Source organism: Gossypium hirsutum, chromosome A13 (assembly GCF_007990345.1).
Source record: "Gossypium hirsutum isolate 1008001.06 chromosome A13, Gossypium_hirsutum_v2.1, whole genome shotgun sequence".
Lineage (NCBI taxonomy): Eukaryota > Viridiplantae > Streptophyta > Magnoliopsida > Malvales > Malvaceae > Gossypium > Gossypium hirsutum.
This window is the reverse complement of record NC_053436.1, coordinates 107,091,390-107,117,352: the sequence shown is the minus strand read 5'-3', so window position 1 is coordinate 107,117,352 and position 25,963 is coordinate 107,091,390. Positions and strand designations below refer to the sequence as shown.

Below are 25,963 nucleotides of genomic sequence, written 5' to 3'. Positions count from 1 at the left end.
AAACTCGACTGCACTGACCTCTTCTTACTACGAACCATGTTTCTTCCTGTAAAAAATTCATATGACTAATCTATTTGTTTCTCTCAAAACTAGATTCAACAAGGATTCTAACCATATAAATTACACCTTCTAATTAGTTTTTTACAATTTATGGTGAATTTCCAAAGTTGAAACAGGGGATCCAGAAATTGCTCTGACCCTGTTTCACTAAAACTCAGATATCTCATAAAATATAATACCTTTACCTGTTTTGCTTATTCCATAAGAAAATATACACAATAAGCTTTAATTTCATATATTATTCATCTTCAAACTATGTTTCTAAAATTTTAAGTGATTTTTCAAAGTTACGTCATTTCTGTTACTTGAATCTATTTTTAGGTTACTTTCACATTTTTCATAATTTTCATGTGATAATCATCATTCAATCATACATATTAATAAACATGTATATCATCGGCTATTTTATTAGCTAATCACTAGCAAGTATTTACACATCGTTCATTGTTCATATTATACCAAAAGTAGCTAAGTTTCTATACATGCCATACTCAAAACAAAACGTCTAGTTATACCGAGTTATTTCTTTGATAGTGTGATCGGCCTCCGACGTTTCCTTCGATCCCCGAGTGACTAGATAAGTACTATAAGAAGAAGAAAATAAAGATATTAAGCGCTAGGCTTAGTAAGCTTACAAGCAAATAAATCACAACATTCAACATAATGGATAATTATGCATAATATCATCTAACATCATAAATTTCTTTACTTCTCAATTTCTATCTTCTTCTTTATTCCCTTACCTTCTTTCTTACCTGACCTTTCCTTTTTCATAAGTATAATCTACTTTTCCTTTGCTGTTAATTCACTGTAATTTAACTCGTATCCTGACCCGTTGAACCACTCGGAATACAAAGGATACTAGGGTCGTTCCTGTCTATCAATATCCTGCCAATGTCATATCTTTGACATGGACTTACATGAATTATTCCTGTCTCCAATGCCATATATAATATGGACTTACATGGCTTAATCCTGTCTCCAAAGCCATATTTCTAATATGGACTTACATGGCTCATTTCTGTTCTGTCCTGTCAACCCTAATATCCTAACATTCCTAGGGTTCAACTGGGGCTTTCTAACACTTTTCCTCTGTCACTTCACCTTAAATTCGACTTTAAATATTTTCATAACATAATATATAAATGCTGGAAATTGACAATAATAATGTAAAATAAAAGAATATTGCATTTATTTACTGTAACTTACTTTGATACAAAATGTGACTAAACTTTACAATTTAGTCATTTACTTTTTCTTTTCCCCGATCTACTCCCGAATTTTGTTCTTCTTGATCTATAATAGCAAATTTAACTTATTTAATATTCACATTTATTAAAACAGTCCTTGACCCAATTTTTGCAAAATTATATTTTTACTCTTAAACTTCACATATTTGCACTTTTGCCCCAAGGCTCGTAAATTAAACTTCATCCTATTTTCTTATGTTTTATGACATGCTGATCATTTTTCCCTTCTATGGCAATATCAAAATCACACTCTAACATATACTTATGACTATTGGTGTTTTTTTTCCAATTTAAGCCATTTTACTCGTTTTCACTTAAAACCGAGTAGCATAAGTTGTTTAACATAATTTAAAACCTCATATTCTATCATAAAACACCAAAATACACAAATTTCAGCCATGGGTATTTTTCCAAATATGAACCCTAGGTTGAATTATTGCTAAAATAAGCTTAATCAAGTTACCGGGACTCAAAAAACGTAAAGATCATTAAAAACGGGGCTTGGAATCACTTACTATGAAGCTTGAAAGTTGAAGAAACCCGGAGGAGAGCAAAAATCGGCAGAAACTAATTGAGAAGATGACCATTTTTGTGTTATTTTTCATTTTTAATTCAATTAATATCCAAATGACCAAATTACCCCTCCTTACTAAACTTTCAAAAATTCCTTCCATGTCCTAATTTTTTTCCATGAACTTAAAATTGGTCAAATTGTTATTTAAACCCTCCTAATTAATATTCCAAAGTAATTTCATACTAAAAACTTCTAGAATGCAAGTTTTGCAAATTATTCGATTTAGTCCCTAACCTCAACTTAAGCACTTTATGCATAGAATTTCAACACGAAATTTTCACACAATCATGCAATCATACCATGAACCTCAAAATAATAATAAAATAAATTTTTCTACCTCGGATTTGTGGTTTCGCAACCACTATTCCGTTTAGGCCCTATTTCGGGATGTTACAAAATCACTGAAATTTGCATCTTAAACTGTCATCATCAAATCAACTTAACAACTCATATCGATCAATCAAGAGGCAACTGCCAAAAGCCCCAAGAAACCCACCGTATCAATGATACACAAAAGGTCAATTCTCGAATGATGTATCATCCTCGTCATCATATTGGATATATGACAATTACTATGATCTATTGTAGTAAGACCATTTGAGAATGGTTCCTAATCTTTATGGTGACACCGTTGCATTGATAAATCTCATATTTACGCCAAAAATATGTCTAGAAACTAAAAATAAAACCACATATGTTTTCAAAGAAAATATATTAGACAAAACAAAAATAATGAAAAATATGAAAAAATATAAAATCATGAAATTATGGATAAAATCATAACAATGTAAATTAAAATTAAATATGTTTTTAGGTGGTTATGTTATGTAAAATATTGAAAGATATTATCATAATAATTTTTTAATTTAAAATTTAAATTGTAAATTTTAATTAAAATGATATTAAATTAATTTATTACACTAATTCAAAAATTTATACATCTATAAATATGAATATAGATATATTATAGATAGATAATGCATGATTATTATAATTTTAAAATCAGCCGTAGATCATTTAAAATCATGGTGTTTGCACCATGCTTCACCCCTTGATCCCCTGGATCGACAAATTCATGATAAAATTATTTAAGCAAACTAAAACATTAGCCTAATCTGACACAAACATGTCCTAGACAACGCAGTGACTGGAAAAGAATTAGGACATAATAAATGATTGTTATGACGTTGGAGGTTATTTTATTTTATTATTTAAAATTGATTTTATATAATATTTGGTATCTAAATTTTAATATATATTTTTTAAAATTTAGCATCTAAACTTGATTTTTTTTTAAATTAGTACTTAAACTTTTAGTGGATCCAATTTGATATTTGAACTTGTCTCTTTTTTTTTTCTTCCTAATTTGGTACTTGTCAAATGCTTTATAAATTACTCTAGATAATGTTATTTTTTTATGAAGTAGCAAAAATAATTAATGTATGACCGACATATGACAAATGATATAATATTTTTATTATTTTATATGTTCAACTACTTTTTAATTTTATTAATAAAAAATAATAATTTTTTTAATTTGGGGTTTAAAAAATATTATTTAATATTAATTGGTTAAGTATAGTTCAATACCTATTTTTTAATATGAATTTTCTCTAATACTGACAATATGTTTGTAGCATAACAAAAAAAAAAGTTAACACCGTTAGTGTTTTGCATAATTTGTATATAATAAAATAAATTTATATACCAAATTGAACCTAGAAAAAAGCTTAGATATTAAATTAGAAAAAAATACCAATTTTAGGTACCTAATTGAGAAAAAAAAATTAAATACCAAATTATTTTTTAAACTTTAACTTTTTTCCCGTTAAACTGAATGTTGATTGGACCGTCAAATGTGTATTTATTTTTACACGTAAATAAATTAATTTCTCAAAAAATTTAAATTATTTTGCACCCAACGACCGTGTTTCGACCCAGAAAAGAACACAATCTTATGCTTAAATTCTTAATGGTTTAAACCATTATTGATTGGAAAACCTCCGGCGGAAATTTTTGCCGGCGATACGAAGGTTACCGGAAATTGGGAATAGTTGTCTACGAGGTCGGCATATTCTCAGCTGTGCTTGCCACGGCAAAAAGAGTACGCAATTTGCAATCGAGCTTATGGCGTAACCCAAAGGGATCGCGCCACGTAAGCGATTGTAACACAATGACAGGGAAGACAACGTTGGATAATCGGCGACGTTCACCGGGAGGTTTCCTTCGATCTTGTTGAACCCGAGATTAATGGCGACGAGGTTAACGGAAAGTATCAGCTGGTTTACTTTAGAAGGCTTGATGATGAGTTCAACAAAGTGGACAAGTTTTATAGGGCAAAAGCGCAAGCGGTAATTTAAGAAGCTGATGTGTTGAACAAGCAAATGGGCGCCTTGATTGCTTTTAGTATTAAAGTTGAGAAGTGAGAACCCTCCAGGGATTCATTTCGACAGGTCTCTGGAGATGACTTGTCTTGCTGCTTCCACTCCATCTGGGGCTAAATCAGCAAGCAGTAACTTTCCCTGCTCTCAAAACCTTTTATCACTGTGGCTTTTTCACTCACTTGCTTACCTTACATTACCTTCTTGTTTGAACTTTGACATTCAGAAAAGGCTGCTCACCTGGAGGCTATTGAAGAAAGCACCCACGGCCAAACTGAAGATGATGATAATGGCGATCAGGCGATGAGAAAGAGAGAAACACTCCGACTGTAGAAGCCAAACCATCGAAACCCAAACCCATGGTCATTGCACCCGCCCACTTGAAATACTTGACCGGGTGAAAATGAACAATACCCTCGAGACTCCTTGTTCCACCATTAAAGGTGTCCTCAAGGTTACAAACCATACTGATCTAAGAAAGGTCGAAGAATAACTTAAGCGGGCTTTTGTTGAATTTTTCAGGTTTATTTTTTTTCATGGTTGAAACAATGTCGTTTTGTGCAAAATAATTTAAATTTTTTGAGAAATTAATTTAATTACATGTAAAAATAAATACACATGTGGCAGCCTACTCAGCATTCCATTTGGTGTTTTACGAAAGAGTAATCAAAATAATTAAAATTCTAAAAAAAAAAATATTAACAGCGGTTCTTAAATTCAAAAAATGAAATAAAATAAAATGACCAAAATAAGAAAGAGATAATCTTGAAGTGACTATTTAACTAATTTACCTAAATTAACGTGAACAAAATAAGAAATAAACTCAAAATTTGTGCTTTGAACTAAACCAACTTATCAATTGAACCAACGTATTCCATTAGTTTAGGATCCATTTCAAATTTTAATAAGGGTCACCATTTTTATTTTTCAAACTAGAATTACATTACTCTTTACTCTTAAAAAAGAGTAAATTACAGTAGAAGTCACTGAATTATGGTTTTTTTTGTCATTCGACTATAAAAAGTTATAAAATAGTCACTCAACTATTAGTAAATTTCTTTTTTGATCATCTAATTATTTAATTTTGTCTTTTTCTTATCACCAATTAGTTAATGTAAAAATAGAAAAACTCAAAAATCTGAAATAGTTAGGTGACCAAAAAAGAAAATTACTAATAGTTGGGTAACAATTTTGTAGCTTTTCATAGTTGAATGACAAAAAAAACACTTATAATTGTGTTACTACTAATATAATTTACCCTTTAAAAAAAACTATTCACAATAGTATAATTTGAAAGTTTTTGCTTTAGATTATGCAAGTCTTTGATAAAATACGATTAACACACTTATTAGCCCCTCTCAATAAATTTGAAGCAATCTAGTCCTTGTAAATTTCGAAAGTGAGCAACTAAGGACAATTAATCACAGCGTTAATGTCCTCCATCAATAGTACATAATTTTGATTGATATAATAACAATTTTAGCCTTCAATGTTTATATATTTTGCCGTTTTGACCTTAATTCTAAAAAATCAACAAATTCAGCCTCAACATTCACACAAATATTGCCGGATAAATTTGTTAAATTAGGACTAAACTGACAGAATGTGTAAAATTTGAGGGCAATTTATGAAAAACATTAACGTCGTAATCAATTTTTCTTAATTGCTCACTTTTGAAAATTGACAATGATTAAATTATTCTAATTTTTTTAAGAGGGATCATTTCACTAAATTTTAAATTTAAAAGGGACTAAAGAAGGTTTTTTTTTTTTACCTTTATTCTTTTCTTATTCTATGACATTTTGGATGGAGAAAAATATGCCATTTTCAATGGCAATATCCAAAAGCTTGGATAACATATTCATAAGGATCACAAAATGGTAAGGAGATAATAAATTTCTCTCCTTTATAATCGTTAAGAAAATTCATTCCACTATCATAGAGAGACATAGAAAATTTAGATGTTGCAATACAAGCTTTTCAATATATATTTTTTAACATTAAACTCCTCGTACTATATATGTTCTTTTGATACAATATTTAGAATTACTCATAATTTCACTTCAACCCTTAAATAGGAGAATAATGTGTTTTAGCACACTCAATCCCACGTCTTTTTAAACTGATAACAATATCAATACTAATCGAATTAAAACTCAATCGACTTTTCAATGTTTGATTTAAGTGAACATAATTTGCTTCTACCATAACCCCTACCAAGCTAATTTCCCATTAATGTGTTCTTAGTCATGATGCTTTTGTCTTGTATAAAGAGACATCATTGTAGGAACCTATGTGGTGATCTTCTTTACCAATATCACGGCTAGGCACTTATTAACTATACAACAGGAGATTGGCCTATAATTTTTAACATGATTAGGATTGTAACACTTTAAGGCACCAACACCACCATAATAGAACTGAGGGCAGATATTTTAGATTTGATAAATGATTATATGCTTATTTGGATAAATATATTGTAGAATTCATTTAATTATATTCTCTATTATTTATTTTAAAGATAGACAAATTAATTATTATACGTTAAATTAAAAAGTAATAAGTCATTTTGTCAAAAATTTTATCAATTTTAATGTTAAAAACTAGTCATTATGCATCAGCATGAGGTGTACATAACATGTCATTTGTAATTATCTAGTTATTTCGCTAGTCACCAATTTTTAACAGTAGAAGTGAATGAACTTTTTAACAAAAAATGACTAGTTTACTATTTAATTTAAAGTACAATGATTAATTTATTTATTTTTTAAATAAAAGTGATAAAATATAATCTGACTATTAATATAAGAACTTCCACAACACTTTCACTTAATTATTTCTTATTGAAAATTTTTCCCTCAAAAACAACTATGAACAGGAGAAAAAAAAATTTAAATTCAACTAAAAATACTAAAAGTTAGGAGAAAAAAAAATCTGATTTGTCATTCTTTTATTAAAAAATGATAAAGATAATATGAAATCACGATTTCATATAATCCTTTCTCCATATCATCCCATATTAACATCCAACCCATACCGTATAAGACTCATTTTCAATTAACACCAACAAATGTAAAGGTCATCATCTTTGAACTCATAGGCGATGATCAAGAGGCCACCATGGAAGGGTACAATTTTAGTGTCAGAAGGAAAAAAAAAGGCTAATATATCTTTAATCGAAATAGGCTTTTTTCAGTATAGAATAAAAACAAATGCTTGCAAGCTTGCAGCAACTAAGATAAACAAAGAATTCACCCAATGTCAGCATCACTTGGACAAATAATAAGCATATGGGTTTTAAAACAAAAACGAGAATACGAATAAAATATCAGAAAACAAATTAAATTATGATAAAAATATTTATCTATTATTTATTTATTATTTTATTGAGTTAGTAATACTTTTAACCGAGTCATTAACTGCGTAATGAATTTATCATAAATCCCTTATTTTTAGGTCTTAAACTCAATAATAAATTATATTTAACTGTTTTACTGAGTTTGTTTCATTTTCAATCGAATCACCAGTTCAGTAAAAAAATTACCATAAATCAATTATTTTTAATAAGTAATAAATATTATTTTGAGGATAATTTTATCTTTTTATATAAAATTTAATACATGAAAGAGTTTAAATCCAAAACATTACAATATTAAGCCTCTTAGCTTTACCTTTTTTGTTATTATATCATGTTTTTAAATTTTATTATATGCATACATTTTTAAACATATCATGAGTATGATAAAATATAATATAATATAAATTATTAACTATAAAATAATTTAAATATAAACATAGACATATGAATATTTGAATAATTTTATTATAGGTTTTGATTATATTGGTTTTTTCTGACATAATATCTAAAATTATTTATAATCATTCCACAACTCATAAATAGGAAGATAGTGCGCTTTAATGCATTCGGACTTACATCCGCTTGTATTAACAATAATATTTGTATCAATCGAGTTAATATTTATATATATATATTTTTTTTTTTGAATGTGGTGGAAGGTTTCATCTCCATCACGAAATCATGCAACTTTCGAGTGGCCAACATGCCCTTCAACAATGACCCACTAGCTCCTTTGGAAAAGACATGTATGAATGTGTATGTATATAGACCTAATTATCTTCCAACACCGACGAGACAGATTTCTGAATGATTAATTATTATTATTATTATTATAAATAATGTGTGCATTCATAAGTTTTTATTTCAATTTCATCCAATCGGAATTTTATAGCCAGTGGATTTTGTCTCTTGGAATTGCTTTTTAAAATCGAAAAGTTAATAGAGAGTATAGTAAGTATCATATTTATATATATAATTAATTTATATTTGTTGATCCCTTAATTTGTTTGTGGAGTATAAATAATAATTTAATTATTTACTTATTATTTTTTAAAAACTATTTTCATATTCATTGAATATAATTATTTGTTGATATAATAAATAAATGTAGAATAAAATCATGCCAATGAAAATATAAGTGATACGTGAAAATTAAAATAAAATATTTTTTTTGAAAAGAAATACAAACATGGTTGCAATTATAATTCAAATAATAAATATTAGAATAATTATATTTTGTAATCAATAAGTAAAAAATAAATAACAAAAATTAATAAAATGGTTATAGATGGAGATTATACTATATATATATATATTATATATATAATATTCATAGCTGTACAGCTGCCCTCCTGAAGAGGGAAAATTGTACAAATCTTGGCTTTATCTTATGAATATTAAAGTTTGCAAAATGCCAGAATTTGATGACAGATTAAGATAAATTATTATGGTTTTTTTTTTGTTGTTGTTGCATTTATATATGATTTGAAGTTGACTGTTGGATGCTATTGATATATATTCTGATTATATTTTTTTTTTAAATAATGTTTAAAATTATTTATGTTTTAACGTACTTAAATTTATATTTTTTATTGATAATAATATCTATGCTAATTGATTTAAAACTCAATCGGTAAATTTTATTAATAAATTAGATTAAAAAGAAAAAGAAAATAAAAACAAAACAAAGAGCAGTGGATTTTTTTTAATGTTTTAAATTTATTTTTATTTATTTCTATTTGTGGGTTACTTGAATGTGTGATTATTTTCAATCAATAATAGCCCCCATTGAATAGAATCCATGTTCATTCACACTCAGTTTCTTGCTTTCACTCAATAAAATCCCTGTCTCTTTCAAATGAATGATTAAATTAAATATGAATATGTATATATATGGTAAATATGAATTATGAGACGTGATAGTAATAATCATTTTATTTTCAATTTCAATTTTATAATTTACATTATTATAATATTTTGTTTTTATTTTATTAAATAAGATTAATTTGATACTGATTGATTCTTAGTTCGAACGGCATAGACATTGTAGCTAATGTAGGAGGACGTTGGTTCGAGTGCCCTGAAGCGCATTATCTTCCTATTTAAGGGTTGAGGAGGAGTTACAAGTAGTTCTAGACATCGTGTCAAAATGAGCAGATATAATCGAGACTCTTGTATTAAAAATTAAATTGTTTTTTGTTCCATCTACTGAAATATAGACAAAATACTTTTTCTATGCCAGATTAAAGAGTAAATTGGTATTAACATGGACCAAAATAGTGGCATGTGATGTGTCAGTTTACCTTATGATGATGTATAGAGATCAATTTTAACATGGGCCAAATTTTTTTGATATAACGTACAAAGATTGATTTGTCTATTTTTTTATTAATGGAACGAAATGAAATCTATTATGATACTTTTATCGAAAATTTTAATTGAAAAAATAATATAATAATCACATTTTGTATTTTATGTTTTTTATCATATTGTTTTTTATTTTTTCCTTCGCATAGGATATCGTTATGTCTCCATGATTTGATGGATCTATCTAAATAATATGGACCTACCAAAATTTACTACCCATACAGTAAAAAGAACTGTTTGTAATAGCAGTAAAAGTTAGTAAGTAAAAAAAAAGTTACTGTAACCGATTCCCCATTATAAATGAGCCTCCCTCACTGCCTTCCTCTTCCTCTTGTACCTTCGTCCTCATTTTAAGGAACTCTCGTCCCACAGTCTCCGACCGGGTCAACCCATTAACCCATCTACCGACATGGACCGACCCAGATTCGTAATCGATTCTGCCGAAGTAGAACAAATGGCCAAACAATCACGGCAAACGGTGCTCCATCTCCTGCCGTCGTTGGTCAAATCCGCCCAGGCCTTAGCACGTCCGCCAATCTCGAACTACCACGTAGGAGCCGTCGGGGTCGGCTCATCGGGTCGGATCTTTTTCGGAGTTAATCTGGAATTCCCGGGTCTCCCTCTCAACCATTCCATCCACGCCGAGCAATTCTTAATCACCAACCTTTCCCTCAATGCGGAACCATGTCTCAAGTTCCTCGCCGTCTCCGCCGCCCCTTGCGGTCATTGTCGCCAGTTCCTCCAAGAGCTACGCGCCGCCGCCGATGTCAACATCCTCATAACCGCCACCGAGAAGGAAAACGAAAACAAAACGATCAACAATCGTAACGATAAAGACATGCAATTTGCTCCTTTGTCTCATTTTTTACCTCACAGGTTCGGCCCCGATGATTTGCTGGAAAAAGACGTCCCTCTTCTCCTCGAGCCTCACCGAAACGGATTGTCGTTTTGCTCCGATACCCGCAACGGCGAAATCAACGGCGACGGTGACAATTCAAAGTACGCGGCTCTGGAAGCGGCGAATGCATCCCACGCGCCGTACAGCGGGTGTCCATCAGGGGTGGCGTTAGTGGACGTGGGAGGGAAGATATACAAAGGGTCTTACATGGAATCGGCGGCTTATAACCCCAGTTTACCTCCGGTTCAGGCGGCGCTCGTGGCATACGTCGCTAGCGGTGGCGGCGGAGGGTATGAGAGGATCGTTACGGCTGTTCTGGTGGAGAAAGCTGATGCTGTTATCAAACAAGAACATACAGCGAAGCTGCTTTTACAGTGTATTTCGCCTAAGTGTGAGTTTAAGGTGTTTCATTGTAACAAAAACATGTTAAAATGTGAGTATCAAGTATAATTTTATATATTGTAATGGTTTAAAAATGGCAGAAAAAGGAAGAAGAGAATTTATGAATCAACTAATGAAAAAACATGAACAAGAATCTGGGTGGTTTAAGAAACCAGAATTTGTAAATCATCAAGCTAATGGGAATAATATGAATCTTTTTTATGCTTTCTAACTAATGTATATCTAATAATTTGATCATATCAAGACAACGTTTAGAATTACTTATAATCCTTCATCAATCTATAAATAGGAGGATAAATATGTTTCAGCAAAGAGGATTGATGACAGAAATGTTCATACTAATCGAACTAAAACTCAATCAGCTTTTACATTTTCATTTAAAAGAACTAATTTCTAGCTTTTATATTTTTCCTATCTAATGTTTTTTTTAAAATGTTAATTTCAGTTAGATTAAGTTCAAAATCAAATTAAATTGAATCTGTAAAAGAAAACAATGTTCTATTATTATATTTCTTTTGTCTCTTTATAAAACTTGAATTCTATATACACGAGGCATTGGTTTAATGGAAAAGTTGGAGATTCTAGGAAACTTCAAAATCTCAAGATTAAAGTTTTTCTGTAAATATGTGAGTTTTTTTCAAGATTTATTCTGGTTGTTTAGTTCGACTTTAGTTAATTATTCATGCTACGTCTAGTAGTAGTATTTTTTTATTCACCCTGCTTTAATATATGAGCTAGTAAATAAATTAATTTTAATTAATAATTTGTAGCAAATTTTAACTATTCACATAACTTGTTCCTGAAAAAGAGGATTTTTTTTTTATTTTTTTAGTTTTAAGTTTAAATTTTTGAACATAAATATTATTATAAGTTATTATCATATTTGTTCTTTTTGATACAATACTTAGAATTACCCATAACCCCTCCTCAATCCTTAAATAAGAGGATAATACGCTTGAGCGTACTCAAATCCATGTCCTCCTATACTGATAACAATATCAATATTAATCTAGTTAAAACTTTAAATATCAAAATATTTGTTATTTAATCTAACTAATGTTAGTGAAAGAGGAAGATTTAAAGTATTTACAAAATCTCTTTGTGAAGTTAGGACTTAAAGTAAAATTTTTTGATTATATTTATTTTTTTTGACACAATGCTTGAAACTATCTATATAACTCCTCTCTAACTCATAAATAGGAGGATAATACGTTTCAACGTATTCGAACTCACGTCCTCCTATATTAATAACAATACACATACTAATTAAGCTAAGAAGGTTGAGGGTTTGTATTTAATAAAAATATTTTAGTTAATTTTTATTTAATGATTATGACGTATATTCATACCCTACGTTTAAAATTATTATTAAAAGAAAAAGAGAGGCAAACATGAGATTCCTCGACTCAGTTTTGAACTGGATGCATGAAAAGCAAACTGGCCAATTTTCCAATTTCCAGCAACAGTACTTAATTTAAAATGTCAATGATACTGTATTTTAATTGATGGCTGTAGTTTTAGTATAAAACTGTTGACGATCAAAAGACTACAATTTCTTCTTCGTATTTATTTGATAGTCAGTCGGAGAATTCGGACAATTAGAAACCATTTTCACCATGAAGGCATCGCTCCGTTTCTTAAACGGAGAAAATTGTGAGTAAGAATGGCAATATAACGGAACGGGAGAAGATGTTGTTAATCCATCACTGTTTAGTGGTGAAGCCAGTTGCCGCTGGTTGGGGCTCACACTCTTAAAATAGAATTTTTTATTTTAAATTAGTAATAGTAAAATTACATTTTAATTCTTTAAAAATATAAAAAGTTTGATTTAATTCTTTAAAAATATAAAATGTTCGATTTAATTCTTTAAAAATTATAAAGATATAGGCTATTAAAATATTGAAATTATATTTTTCCTATCGTAAAAATATATAATTTAATTCTACTATCCTCCCAATTTTTTTTGGGCTTCACTCCTGACATTGTTTCACAATTGACATGCTCTGCTCCATGATCTACCCTCACTCCACTATGTATATATGTATAATCTTGAAAATCACTACCATATTCATAGATGTTTATGTCGTTTTTGTTTTACAAAGAATAATGTAAAATATAAATTTATAAATATAAAATAAACACAATTAAACAATAGAAAAAAGAAAAAGAAAATCTCAAATGTATGTATGTTTTATTAGAAATCTCAAATCGCTAAACAACAAAAAATATTTTGCATATATTCATCCAAACACCAGAAAATATTAAGATTTTTCGAAAAAGTAAATCATTTTCTGAAACACATATTCAGTGAAACAAATGAAGTCGATAGGTGCAACTTAACAATAAAATGCCTCTAAAATATTGGCAAAATTAATAATAAAGTAAGAGTTATACAATATCTAAACAACAATAATAAAATAGTGGCAACATAATAGTGAAATAGTTGCAAAACAGTGGGAAAATAGTAGCAAAATAACATATAATTGTGCCAAAAACTTTATTAAGGCTAATCTTGTTTTTTAAACGGACCTTACTTTTTTTTCCAAATCAATTTTTTTGAGCTTATATTTTTATTCAAACCCTTCCACTTTCCAAATAGACTGACCTATGGACAGTTCTAAGTTGAAGGATTGCTTTGCTTGTCGCCCACCACCTGCATATATTAAGTGCAATATGGATGCAGCAACCGATGCGGGTCATCGAACTGTATACTAGCTGTGTTGCGGTGCTCTGTGATGAACATGACACTTTCTTGGAAGCTTTCTATGGTAATCACTTTGCCTTGTTTAATCCATGTATGTCTAGCTGAGGCACTCTCCGTATTCGAGAAACACTTTCATGGCTTAACACTGAAGGTATGGAAACCATTCTCCTCGAAAATCACTGTTTGGAAGTGTTCAATGCTTTAAAATCACAACTTCTGAACATCTCAGGCAGCCTTATTTCATGCAAGCTATCATATTTATGATATTATTCCTTCTTGTTTAATAACACTCTTATCTCTGATGCTTATCCTAAAACTGGCGAGGAAGGATTTTAAGAGAGAGTGTATTAGAAAAGCTTGCTGACTAGTGTTTAGTTTTAGTCATTTCTCTACAATATTTGTTTTACTTTCTTAGCTTATTTAAGTTCTTTATCCTAATATATATATATATGGACAAATAATCTTCAACTATATATATATTATATCTTACTCTCTTGTAATTATATAAAATTACAATTAAATTTGGAGTCGAATTAGATCAGAGGTAAAACTCTCTCGATATTATTTTTAAAGGTGGAGAAAGAAAAATTTTCCATTTAGGCCTTTTATAACTTATAAAATTTTAAATTAATAATAGTAAAATTGCACTTTGACCTCTTTAAAATGAAAAAATTTTAATTTAATTCTCTAAAAATTATAAAGATATATACTATTAAAAGTGCAATTACATTTTTACTATAGTAAAAATATACATTTTAATTCTGTCCCTGGCTTCACCTCTGCTATTTTCTCCATCAACAAAATGACTTCGCATAAAACAGCATCTTCATTGGCATCAAATTAATTTCTGTAATATGCAGTGCCCATTCCACCCATAATTGAGCATTATTGTGACAAAATGCTATGGTGTCCCTATAAAGTGATTAATGATGAAGACTAAATTTTATAATTTAATGCAGCAAAATATATAATATACAAACTTTAACCCTAATTCATGCATATATGGTTCGAAATCGAACAACATCAACGGAAGCATTCATGAGAGACTGTTAGGACAAAGAATAAGAAGAGGACGCCGTGTTCTTTAACGGCACCGATTCTTCGGCGATGCACACCGACACCGGGGCGGGCGATTGTATCACTTCTTCTTCATCGCGAATGAACAAATCATCAGTACTTCTTGTCATCCCATGTGCCAAAATGACAGCCAATCCAACCGAAAGGCCAACGATGATAGTATCCGTCACGTCGGTTAACATAAGCAATGCAATGGTGGCGACCAACAGCCCCGTCATCACGACCCGGTCGTCGATGACGAACCCTTTGATCGATACCGGGTCGTCACGTAGGAAATAAAGGAACAACCACGCAGCCATCATGATGATGAAGACTATGAGCGATACGGGGTGCCAAAGCAAGGTGATGAAGAGGACGAACAACACGATGATCATGTAATTCACACGAAAATACGCCGCATTGGTTCTGATTCTTTGTATGGATTCGTTTATATTTGAAGGGAGGTTTATGGATTTGAAATTCGCCATCTCCTTCCATTGTCTTCGAGTCCCAAAGGCCAGATCGGATCTGCTCTTTAGCTCGGGAAATGAAGTTCGATGATGGCGGCAACTCGGCCGGAATTGTTCCGTATGTGGTCATAATAATGTAAGTGGGTGTGAAAAAAGGAGGAGATTCAAGCATACGCTATAGAAATGGGAGAGAGATGAACGTGAACTACATGATTTGCTAAATTCAGGGTGATTTATGTTATAGTGCAACTAAATATAGTTTCTGGGTGGGTTATCGTTGCTTCATTTTTGTGTAGATTTATTATCTCAATTAAATTAATCTAATTTGAATTATTGGATAGTTGAGTCTGTTAAATTGCTAAATTAATTATTTACAAAAGTAAAATATAGTGTTAAATTTGTGTTCAAGGTAAAAATGCCAATTCAGTAAAAAAGTTGTTAGTCTCTCTATACTCCTATATTTGAAAGTTAAAATTTATTTTTTTTTCTTTTTAAATTAAATTTTTTAAGCTTTTGTTAGTATTTTTAATTAAAAAATTATTTAGTATATTTATCTTATGCTAATGATATGAGGTAATTAACGGCAAAATTGGGGATGAAAATTAAATTTTAATTTTTATTATAATAAAAATAAAATTTTACCATTTTAATTGTTTATATATTTATAATTTTTAAAAGATTAAATCATGTTTTCATATTTTTAAAAGAGTTAAAATATAATTTTATCTTTATTAATTTAATAATTTAAAATTTTAAGAAAATTAAATAAAAAATTATCCATCTTAGAGGTATCTAACACCTTGAAGATTAAATTTTAAATTTTAACCAAGAAATATTTGAATTCAGATATTATAATTACCATCTACTTCTACTTTTGTGGATAATATCAAATACCCGAAAGCACATTCTAAACCTATTATACTCTTTATTTTTACTATAAATTCATGTTACTAAATTCATTATTCACTTTACTTTTTGAATTTTTTATTTCGACGGGAAAAATAAAATTCGAATAATTAAGATTCTGGTAACAATTTAGCTCCTAATCCGTGCATGTAACATGAATGAAACATGCTTATGACATGAATATACAAATTCAAGCATGTACCAATAAAACCACTCAAGTGACATCAAAATGTTTATCAAAGAAGCTTTCCTGATCTGATAAACTACAAAAATGCAAGAAAAGCAGACACCAATCCTTTTCTTTGCAAAACTCTGTAAGCCGGTTGAACGATATCAAAAATCAGACATAAACACCGGCTGAAAGTAGCAAAAACAGTGACCCGAAGCCCTGCGATGATGTCGGAGAATCAAGTATCAGTAAACTACATGAATTATGAACGAGAAATCCAGCCAATAACAGTTACAAAGGAAAAAGTTGTACCAGGAAGACCGATGCCACTCCGCCAGTGATGAGCTCCTTGGCAAGACTTCGATTTCTCTTCGAAGAAGTTGCTTCATAGCTGCATATTTGTTGGAAAGAAACATTTTTTTTTAAAATAAAATTTTCCAGATGTAATATCAGGTCTAAGAAGCATTGTATCAAACGGGATCTTGTTTTGGACAATGTAAAATGGTGAAGCAATCAGCATCTGCTTATGCGATCGGCAGTGTAAGCAAAATTACAGATAAGTTCAAGTACATTCATAGGTAGAATCAGTACTGTAGAGGGTCCGTAACCTCTCAACAACAAGGCTAGCCCAAGTTGTACCATATGCCCCCATTAATGACCTATAGGCTACAGGTCAGGAGTTCAAGCTTAGCCATGGGCAAACTCTTTAGTTTGCCATTGTTTTGTCTTTCAGTCACTATGAGACGCTCTCACTTTGTAAACCTGTTGCTAATTCAAGCACTCGGGCTTTTTGTAGGGTCGGAGGACAAAATCTCAAGGTTCAAACAGAGCACAGACATACGAGAATTGATTACTTGACTTGTTGAGGAATCTCCAGGCTATCGGCGATAGATACTTCATAGACCTCTCCCGACAGAAGTAGCCATCCAACCCTCAACAAGTACAGTTCAATGGAAAGAAACCTCAAAATTCTAACGATGAGATGAGAGATCAGTGCAAACGAAGAAATTCAATATTTTCTAAAGCAAAACCAAGCGCAAATAGATTTAAAGGAATCATAAATACAGTTTCAATCAAAAGAAAACTCTTAAGTTCTTCTAACAGTAAGATTGAACTCATATAAGTTTACTTGAATGCAAAATGCACCATCTTCCAAAACCAGGAAAATAAAGAAGCTAAAATAGCAAATTCAACGAAACATGAACAATGAAGAAAGCTTCATAACAACAAACTAGCCAAGCTCATATACAACTTTACACATGCAAAATGTTGAATCTCTTTTTAGAATCTGCTTCATGCCTTTGGCCATGGAAGTAAGAGATTAAATTTCTAAAACTTGGAAACACTGGAACCAAACTAGAAAACTAGATACATGTCAATTTTGCCCCGAATCCAGAAATCCAATCCGATCAACCAGAACTCTACCCAATTTGACCATAAAAGTAAAACTAGACCCGTCCAACCCATACCCGAACTTGGAATGACCTGAATTTGAAATGATCTGACCTTGAAACAACTTAAACTCAATTGACCAAAACCCGAATTAATCTCAACTTGTAATGATCTAACACGAAAACTGAGCCACAAACACAAAACAACCAGACAACCCGAACCGAAATGACATTTTAAAACCCAAGTTAAACCGATCCAAATTAATCTGATTCAAAACTCACTTGTGACTTGACCCGCACAATTGACAGGTCTATCATCGAGAAAATAAATTTGTAAACCAAAGGGAACCAGAAGTAATGTAGTATGGTACCCAACAAAAGCCATCAACTTCATATTCACACTTGTATTCAGTACTGACCAAATTGGCTAATAAAAGAATTTCTTTCAAAAAGTCTCATCAAAATCTATTGAAGGTACATTCTAAATCAGAAATTCCTATGCTGATTTTCCTAATTGTATAACCAGTCATCAACTTTATTTATTAAAAAGAACAGATCTAGTAAATCAAAATATTTACGTCTAAAGGGAAAAACGAAAATTGCCTCCGAAGTCGAACCTAGAAGAAGAACAAATAAAAATGTGGAAGAGATAAGATTAAGATTGTTACATGAAGAAGGAAGCGGTGACGACAAGACCAATGGAGAGCATTAAGAGGGCTAGGGTTGGGTACCATGCATCTGAGACTGGACTCGTTATTGGCTTTGCGGGAGGAGCCTGCAACAATATCATTAATCAAATTCATAGAAAACTCTAGAAATGCTTCGATATCAATTGAGATATAGATTTACCATTAATCTTTTGCCTCTTCGCCTTCGGATTATGAAACTTTGATCGAAGAGAGTGGGAAATAAGGCACATCAGCAGTTAGTGAGAGATTTTGAGCTTTATACTAGACTTTGAACTCGAAAAATCTGAGTCTTGCTATAATGGAGCGTGGTATTCGCTACATCGTGGCGCAGGAAAATATTTGTGTCCTCCGGCCTGGGCTTTTTGGACGGCTTAATACCTCTTTCGGCTCCTAAACTGTAGTTAAACTATCACTTGGTCCCTTAGCTTTTGGGTTGGATAGCAGACTTGATAGAATAAAAGATTGAAAGTATTGGGGCTAAATTGATAAAATAAAATAGTATAAATATTAAAGTGATAATTTAATTATAATATAAGGATAAAAAAGGTATTAAATCTTTTGAGATTGTTCATCTGATTCTGATGTTACGATCGAAAAGATGAACGCTGGTGGTGCTAAAACCCGAGTATATTACTTAATTTCAATTATATTTATTTGATTAATTGTAATTAAAACATATAAATTTCAGGGAAAATTACAAAAATATTCACTTTTGTTTGCCTCAAGATACATTTTAGTCATTTATATTTGAAATAATACGTTTTAGTCACTTACGTTATCGTATTGTAACATTTTAGTCACTGAGTCGTTAATTGACGTTAACGGTAAGCTGATGTGTCATATTAAATCATCATTTCAAATGAAAATTTTAGGTAAAATTCTACAATTGATCCCTATATTCTTTCATTTTGAGCAATTTATTTTTTTCTTTTATTTTCTTTTAATTTTTTTTCCATTTTCTTCTGCTTCTCCCTCTGTTTTCCTTACTTCTTAATTTCTTTTAACATAGTTTTTCTATGCTTTGCATTTGTTAAAACTAGTCCGCAAACTTGCCTCACTCGAAAAAATTAAATTGTTTAAAAAATTAAAAGTATTTGGACTAGTTTTAACAAATGAAAAACATAAAAAAACTACGTTAAAAGGAATGGAGAAGGAAGGAAAACAGAGGGTGCAGCAAAAGAGAATGAAAAAAAAAGGAAAGTTAAAAGAATATAAAAGAAAAAAAATTAAATTGCTCAAAATGAAAAAAAATGAGGATCGATTGTATAAATTAACCTAATTTTTTCTTTGAAATGATGATTTAACATGTCACATCAGCTTACCGTTATACCGTTAACAACAATTAACGGCTCAGTGACTAAAAAATTACAATGCGATAACGTAAGTGGCTAAAACATAACATTTCAAATATAAGTGACTAAAATATAACATGAAGTAAACAAAAATAACTATTTTAATAATATATCCTAAATTTTAATATATTTATTACTTATATTAAATAAAATTTAAAATATTTGTATATTTATATGGTATAATTGTACCTTTCTAATCATATTTATTTTATTTCTTTTTTATGTCAAATATTATAAGGGATAATTTTTTTTTGTTTTTTTTGTGAATTTAAAATAATAGCTGAATTTTGCTATTATAATTACTATTTATAATTCAAAATACATATAAATATTTATTATCCAAATTCACTTCACTTTTGCATAAACCAAGCAAAATTTAAAATGATAATAAGAGCTTTTTCCTTCAAATTTGTGCATGGATTGAATCCAGGGGTGAAGCTAAAGGGGACGAGGCAGGCATGCAGCCCTCCCCCTCCTCCCAAAATGAAAAACTATTCCTTTTAGTCTCTTGAGTGTTTATAATGTTTTAAGTTAATTTAATGATAAAATTGTATTTCTAACCCTCCTAAAATTTAAAATTAATTTATGCCCTCTTTAAAACAAAAGAAAAAATTAACATTATAATTTAATCTCTTAAAAATTATAAAATTATAAAATTTTATATTTTACATTAATATAATTATATTTTTAATTTTTTAAAAGAATTTCTAAAAAAAATTAACTTCACCCCTAAATGAATTCTTACTACCAGAAAAAATTATCTGAATGTTGTATAGTTCTAAGATATCTCCGGAACTTCTTTGCAAGAACACATTCAGATAACAAGTGATCCCTTGTTTCCAACTCCCCTTGCAAAGAGGGTACAATGATCCTCAATATCCTAACCCTCAAGAATAATTTGTCTTCCATAGGAAGCCTATTGATAACAACCATCCATGTGTTGAAAAGATAGAAGGAAAGCTAATGGTATAGTGTTGTTGGAACTAGACTAGTGGATTGAATTGGGAATCAATTGGTATATCGTTTTAAATAAAGAGATTGAACCTACTTTTAAGGAATAGTTTGAAACAAAAAATAATTAAAAATCAAGACAAAAATTGAAGTTTGGATTAACTTATAATTTTTAATAATTATTATAAAAAATTTAATTTTTATTTAATTGTTGTTGAACTGCTAGTTAAACTAATTGAACTGGAAACTAATAATTTGACTGATTTAATCACCAATCTAATTTTTAAAACATTGTATAAGATAACAATTTAGTTACTAAGAAAAAAATATTGAAAAGGGAAAGAAATAGATAGATGAAGAGGGGATGCAGATTTGAACGTTATGAATGATATTATTAAAAGAGGTAATAAAAAATCGGGAATATAAATTATAATCGAATGCAAATAATATTAAAAAAACAAATCATAATTCAAACTTTGAAAATTATTGTCGAACTTAATTATGATGTCATGCATGTCAAACAGATGTCAATTTAAACTTCTAATGTAATGACAAATAAAAAGTAATTACTACCACATGTCCTATAAAAACCCTTATAAATTACATTAAACCTATAAAGACCCTCATGCAGAGACTTGTTATATTCTTGTGCTTCGAGGTGCCTACGCAAAAATCAACACCAATTTGTTCACTTCCTGTTCTTCGTCTTTACGGCTATACTTTCCCTCTCCCAAGATGTTTTCCGATATGTCAAATTTACCGGAGACCTGGTTATCGCCAACAACTCTTTTCCTCTTCCTCAACATCATGGTCGGTATGATCTTCTTTATCTGCCGTATAACTCCTCACAAAACACCGTACGACGCCGACGACGGCAACTCATCATCATCATCATCCTCGCCGTCACTCGACCGATCTCTGTCGCTCTTCGGCCTCGTCACGTCTTTCAACTTCTCGACGTACAGTTTTCCTATTTCGAGCCAAGACGTCAACCATCATTTCCTCCAAACCGATGACGGGTCACCTGCCCACCGGGTGGAGCGAGCCCCGTCGATTCTCGAACGAGTCAAGTCAAAATTCTACAAATATTCTCCTCAAAGTCCAGAAACGGATTGTATTGAACCGGCTCAACAGTCACTAATCAGCCAAGCACCGTCGCTCTTAGAGCGAGTCAAGTCGTTTTACAAACCGGACACCGTTAAACCAAACGAAACCGAACCCACTGTAACTGACCCGAACGGTTCCGGAACGGGTTTAAGTTCGGTTCATGGTGAGATAAAGAGAATCCAATCAGAGCCTATGGTAAGACAAACGGAATTACCAGAGAAGATGAAGAAATCAAGGCGCAAGGCAGAAAAAGAAATGGAGATGAAACGATCAGCATATACAGGGATCGAGAAAACGACGCCGTTTGAAGACGACGATCATGGTGTCGATGCAAAAGCTGATGATTTCATTGAAAAGTTTAAGCAGCAACTTAAGTTGCAGAGGTTGAATTCTCTTTTGCGGTATAGGGATGTGCTTAAGGGCAAGTAATGTAAGTTTCATTATTTCCATCCTTGCTACTCTAAGCCCCTAGAGTCAATTTAAGGTTTGGGTCAAACTATTTCGTTTGAAATGGTTTTATTGTATTATTTATGTTATATTTTTATCCAAATAATTAAAAATTAGCCATATCCTAAGGTTTACAAATTGGGTTTTTTTTTAAAAAATTATTAAATTAGGTTTTTAAGATGATATTAATTATTTTTAAAGTTATCGAAGATAGAAAAGAGAGTAGTAAGGGATGAAATTTTTTTGGGAGTTAAAAATAAGTGTAGATCTAGAAATTTTTGAATAGATCAATCTTTTGAATTTTTATTGAATTTATGGGTAAATAAGAGACAACTTGGTGATTTGAAACATGTTATTAATCAGAGAAAAAGAAAGCAAAAGCAATTTACGCGAAATAGGAGCAACTTAAACCGTGAAATCAGTATTGTAGGGAGCAATAAAAGCGTCGTGCTGCTAAGCGAAACGGTGAAGTGCCAAACCTTAGATGGTGATAGTCCAATAAATGTAAATATCACTATAGCTTACACTCTAACCCAAGTAGCACTATATGCAGTGGTGTAGTGTAATAGCCTAAATTTTCAGTGGTGTCGGAACAGTGATTCGAGATCACTAAATTCGACAAATTAGTAAAAAATATTAATAATTTAGTGAATATAAGTTAAGTGTGAAGTTAGGAAAATTTTTGAAATAGCGAATAGTGAACTAGAAATAAAAATTTTAAAAATTAGAATCGGAAATGAGAAATCGAGAGTTTGAAAATTTTAAAATGAGCCATAAATATTTTTATGAATATTTATGGAGTGTTAATAAGTTAGTATTAAAGTTTCGTTAAGAAATTTTAAAGTTTCGATAGTTAATTGAATAAAAAGGATTAAATTGTAACAAATGTAAAATTATGAGAAATGATTAAATAGCTTAAATGATAAAAAAAAGAGGGTTTAAAAAGCAAATAGACCCAAGGTCTATTTGGGCTGGACGGCAAGGTGCATGAAATCAGCAGGAAAATTGATGAATTAAGGGCAAAATTAGAATATTGCAAAATTTACTTAATAAACTAGGACTAAAGTGGAATTATCTAGAATTCTCATTATTTTCTGCATTCTCATCAGAAAAAACACCATAGAAGGGTTTTCTTAAGCTGTTTTTTCATATTTTTACTGCAAGTAAGTTCAATTCTTGATTATTTCTTGAAATTTTTGTGCTTTTATGACTTTTACAACTAGGTCCACTTGTTGAATTCATTAGTTTTTGATTCTATGAAAGAAATTGGAAGTTTTTATGAATATGTGTTGGAATTATATGATGATTTAGCATGGAATTAGAGTTTTAAATTGTTTATATGCTGCTTTTATTGAAAGAATTGAATAGAAAGTGAATGTTTGGGACCTAATGGTGAAAGAGTTTGAAGTTAGGGTTTTATGTGGAAATTATGAATTTAAATAATTGTGAAATAACTTATAATGTCTAGATAAAGCATTAATTGGGAAAAATTAGCTTCATTGAGGGATTAATTGAGCAAGGACTGAATTGTATGAACTGTGAAATTTGGGGCAAAAATCAAAATCAACATTTGCACTAAAACAGTTTTGGACAGCAGCAGTAGTCTAACTTTAAAAAATCACCATAAATTGTAGAAATCGAATTAGAATATGAAAAAAAATGAAATTAAAGTTTATTTAGTCTAGTTTCTCATAGAAGAAACGGTGTAAGCAGCGGAATTGTAGATCATGAGATATAATAGATTTTGTGAGACAATGTTAGAATGATTTCGGGTTCCCCTGTTCTGACTTTGGAAAATCAACAAAAATTATAGAAAAATAATTAGGGGATTAAATTTATATTTTTAAAATCCTTAATAAGTCTATTTTCAATAGAAACAAACATGACATCATCCAAATTCTATACGAAGAGATAATTAATTTTTAGTGAAGAAGGGTCGGAATTGTCAGATAGTAGAACAGGGGTGAATTTAAAGAATAAACTGTACTTATTGGCTAAACCAAAAAATTCTAAAAATTTTATGATAAGAAGATATATGAGTCTAGTTTCAGGAAAAATTAGCGGATCCTAATTTGGAGTTCGGTAGCTAAAGATAAAAATAATTTAGTGACTATGACACTGATGGACAGCATTGGAATATACATAAGTAAATAATAAAATTATAAATAATATTACCTATAAGCGGGTTGAAGATGAAGTCAATATTGATAAGTGAATGATTTTACAATGATAGATCGAGAACCCGAAGCAATTCGAGGAAAATAAAAAATAGCTGATTAGTCCCTAAACTTTCACAAATTTTGCAAATCGACCCAGGTAAGTTCATATGGTTGAAGTTTAATGATTATATGTTAATTTTATGAATTATATAATGTAATATGTATGATGAAATATATTTATTGATAAATAGAGAATAAAATAACAGCACGGAAATCGAATAAATGATTAAATTGAGCGGAATGTCAGATTTGAGTACTTCTGATCAGTGTGGTAGCCTTAGCTACACTTATCTGATCAGCGATAAGCGACAAGCGACAAGTGATAAGTGGTAGCTTTAGCTACACTTATCTGATCAGTGACAAGTGATAAGTGATAAGTGGTAGTTTTAACTACACTTATCTGATCAGTGACAAGTGATAAATGTGATCAGTGTAAGACCGTGACAGGACTATGACTTCAAAAGGTGATAAGTGATCATACGCAAGACCATAGTTATACTATGGCAAAGTGAAAGTGAAGTACTCAATTTTCCGTAACCATTCTCCAATTTGGTTAAAGAATGATATGTGACAAATGGGTCTAAAAGAATTAAAGGAAATGGATAAGTGGTAGTAAGTTTATACAAGGGAACTCACTAATTGCTGTGGTTGACAGGTGAACTTAATAATTGTGTATATTGTATAAGTGTATAAATGTTTGGTAAGATTTATGTTTTATGCCTATGAACTTACTAAGCTTCTATAAGCTTACATGAGTGTAATCAATGTCTCTTGTAGATTGACGTGGAAGTATACGGAGGATCGGATCAACACAGAGGATCACACTATCCAAATTATCTCCGGTAACTTTTGTAAATTTCTTTTTGATTTATATGGCATGTATAAGGTTTGATGATTATATAAATACTAAGACTTGTTTAAGAAATATACATTAAAGTAAAGAATGATGAATATGTTAAATAGTATAATTATAATAGTAGTATAATTTGGTATCAAATTGATTGAAATGAATTGGTTGGTTGGATTGGTCTCGGTTTTAAAATTTGCAGGGAATGTTAGATATTTATAAAGGGATTATATTGAGCAGAAAAAAAAACTTTAGGATTTTGCGAAAAATTCCCTATGGTTTCGATTTAATTCTGGTTTGGTCTCGAAATATGTTTTGGGTTCTTGAGGCCCATCTAAAGGACGCCATGACATGTTTTAGTAAAT

The 25,963-nt window shown here is 30.5% G+C and overlaps 3 protein-coding genes and 1 pseudogene across 3 annotated transcripts; 2 read left to right on the top strand and 2 right to left on the bottom strand.

Annotated features, from left to right (window-relative positions):
• Positions 1 to 10,301: 10,301 nt before the first annotated feature.
• On the top strand, positions 10,302 to 11,501 carry LOC107893328 (cytidine deaminase 1). The gene has a single exon (XM_041085651.1). It carries the CDS (start codon positions 10,400 to 10,402, stop codon positions 11,336 to 11,338), a length of 939 nt encoding a protein of 312 aa, XP_040941585.1. The 5' UTR covers positions 10,302 to 10,399; the 3' UTR covers positions 11,339 to 11,501.
• A 3,254-nt stretch (positions 11,502 to 14,755) lies between these two features.
• On the bottom strand, positions 14,756 to 15,864 carry LOC107893330 (PRA1 family protein F3-like; annotated as a pseudogene).
• A 619-nt stretch (positions 15,865 to 16,483) lies between these two features.
• LOC107893331 (transmembrane protein 258) lies at positions 16,484 to 19,148 on the bottom strand. The gene is made up of 4 exons (XM_016818284.2): positions 18,836 to 19,148; positions 18,655 to 18,761; positions 16,908 to 16,986; positions 16,484 to 16,814 (listed from the first exon to the last, which is right to left on the bottom strand). Exons 1-4 carry the CDS (start codon positions 18,836 to 18,838, stop codon positions 16,767 to 16,769), a joined length of 237 nt encoding a protein of 78 aa, XP_016673773.1. The 5' UTR covers positions 18,839 to 19,148; the 3' UTR covers positions 16,484 to 16,766.
• A 2,464-nt stretch (positions 19,149 to 21,612) lies between these two features.
• On the top strand, positions 21,613 to 22,515 carry LOC107894801 (pathogen-associated molecular patterns-induced protein A70). Its single transcript, XM_016820012.2, has one exon. It carries the CDS (start codon positions 21,714 to 21,716, stop codon positions 22,512 to 22,514), a length of 801 nt encoding a protein of 266 aa, XP_016675501.1. The 5' UTR covers positions 21,613 to 21,713; the 3' UTR covers position 22,515.
• Positions 22,516 to 25,963: the final 3,448 nt, after the last annotated feature.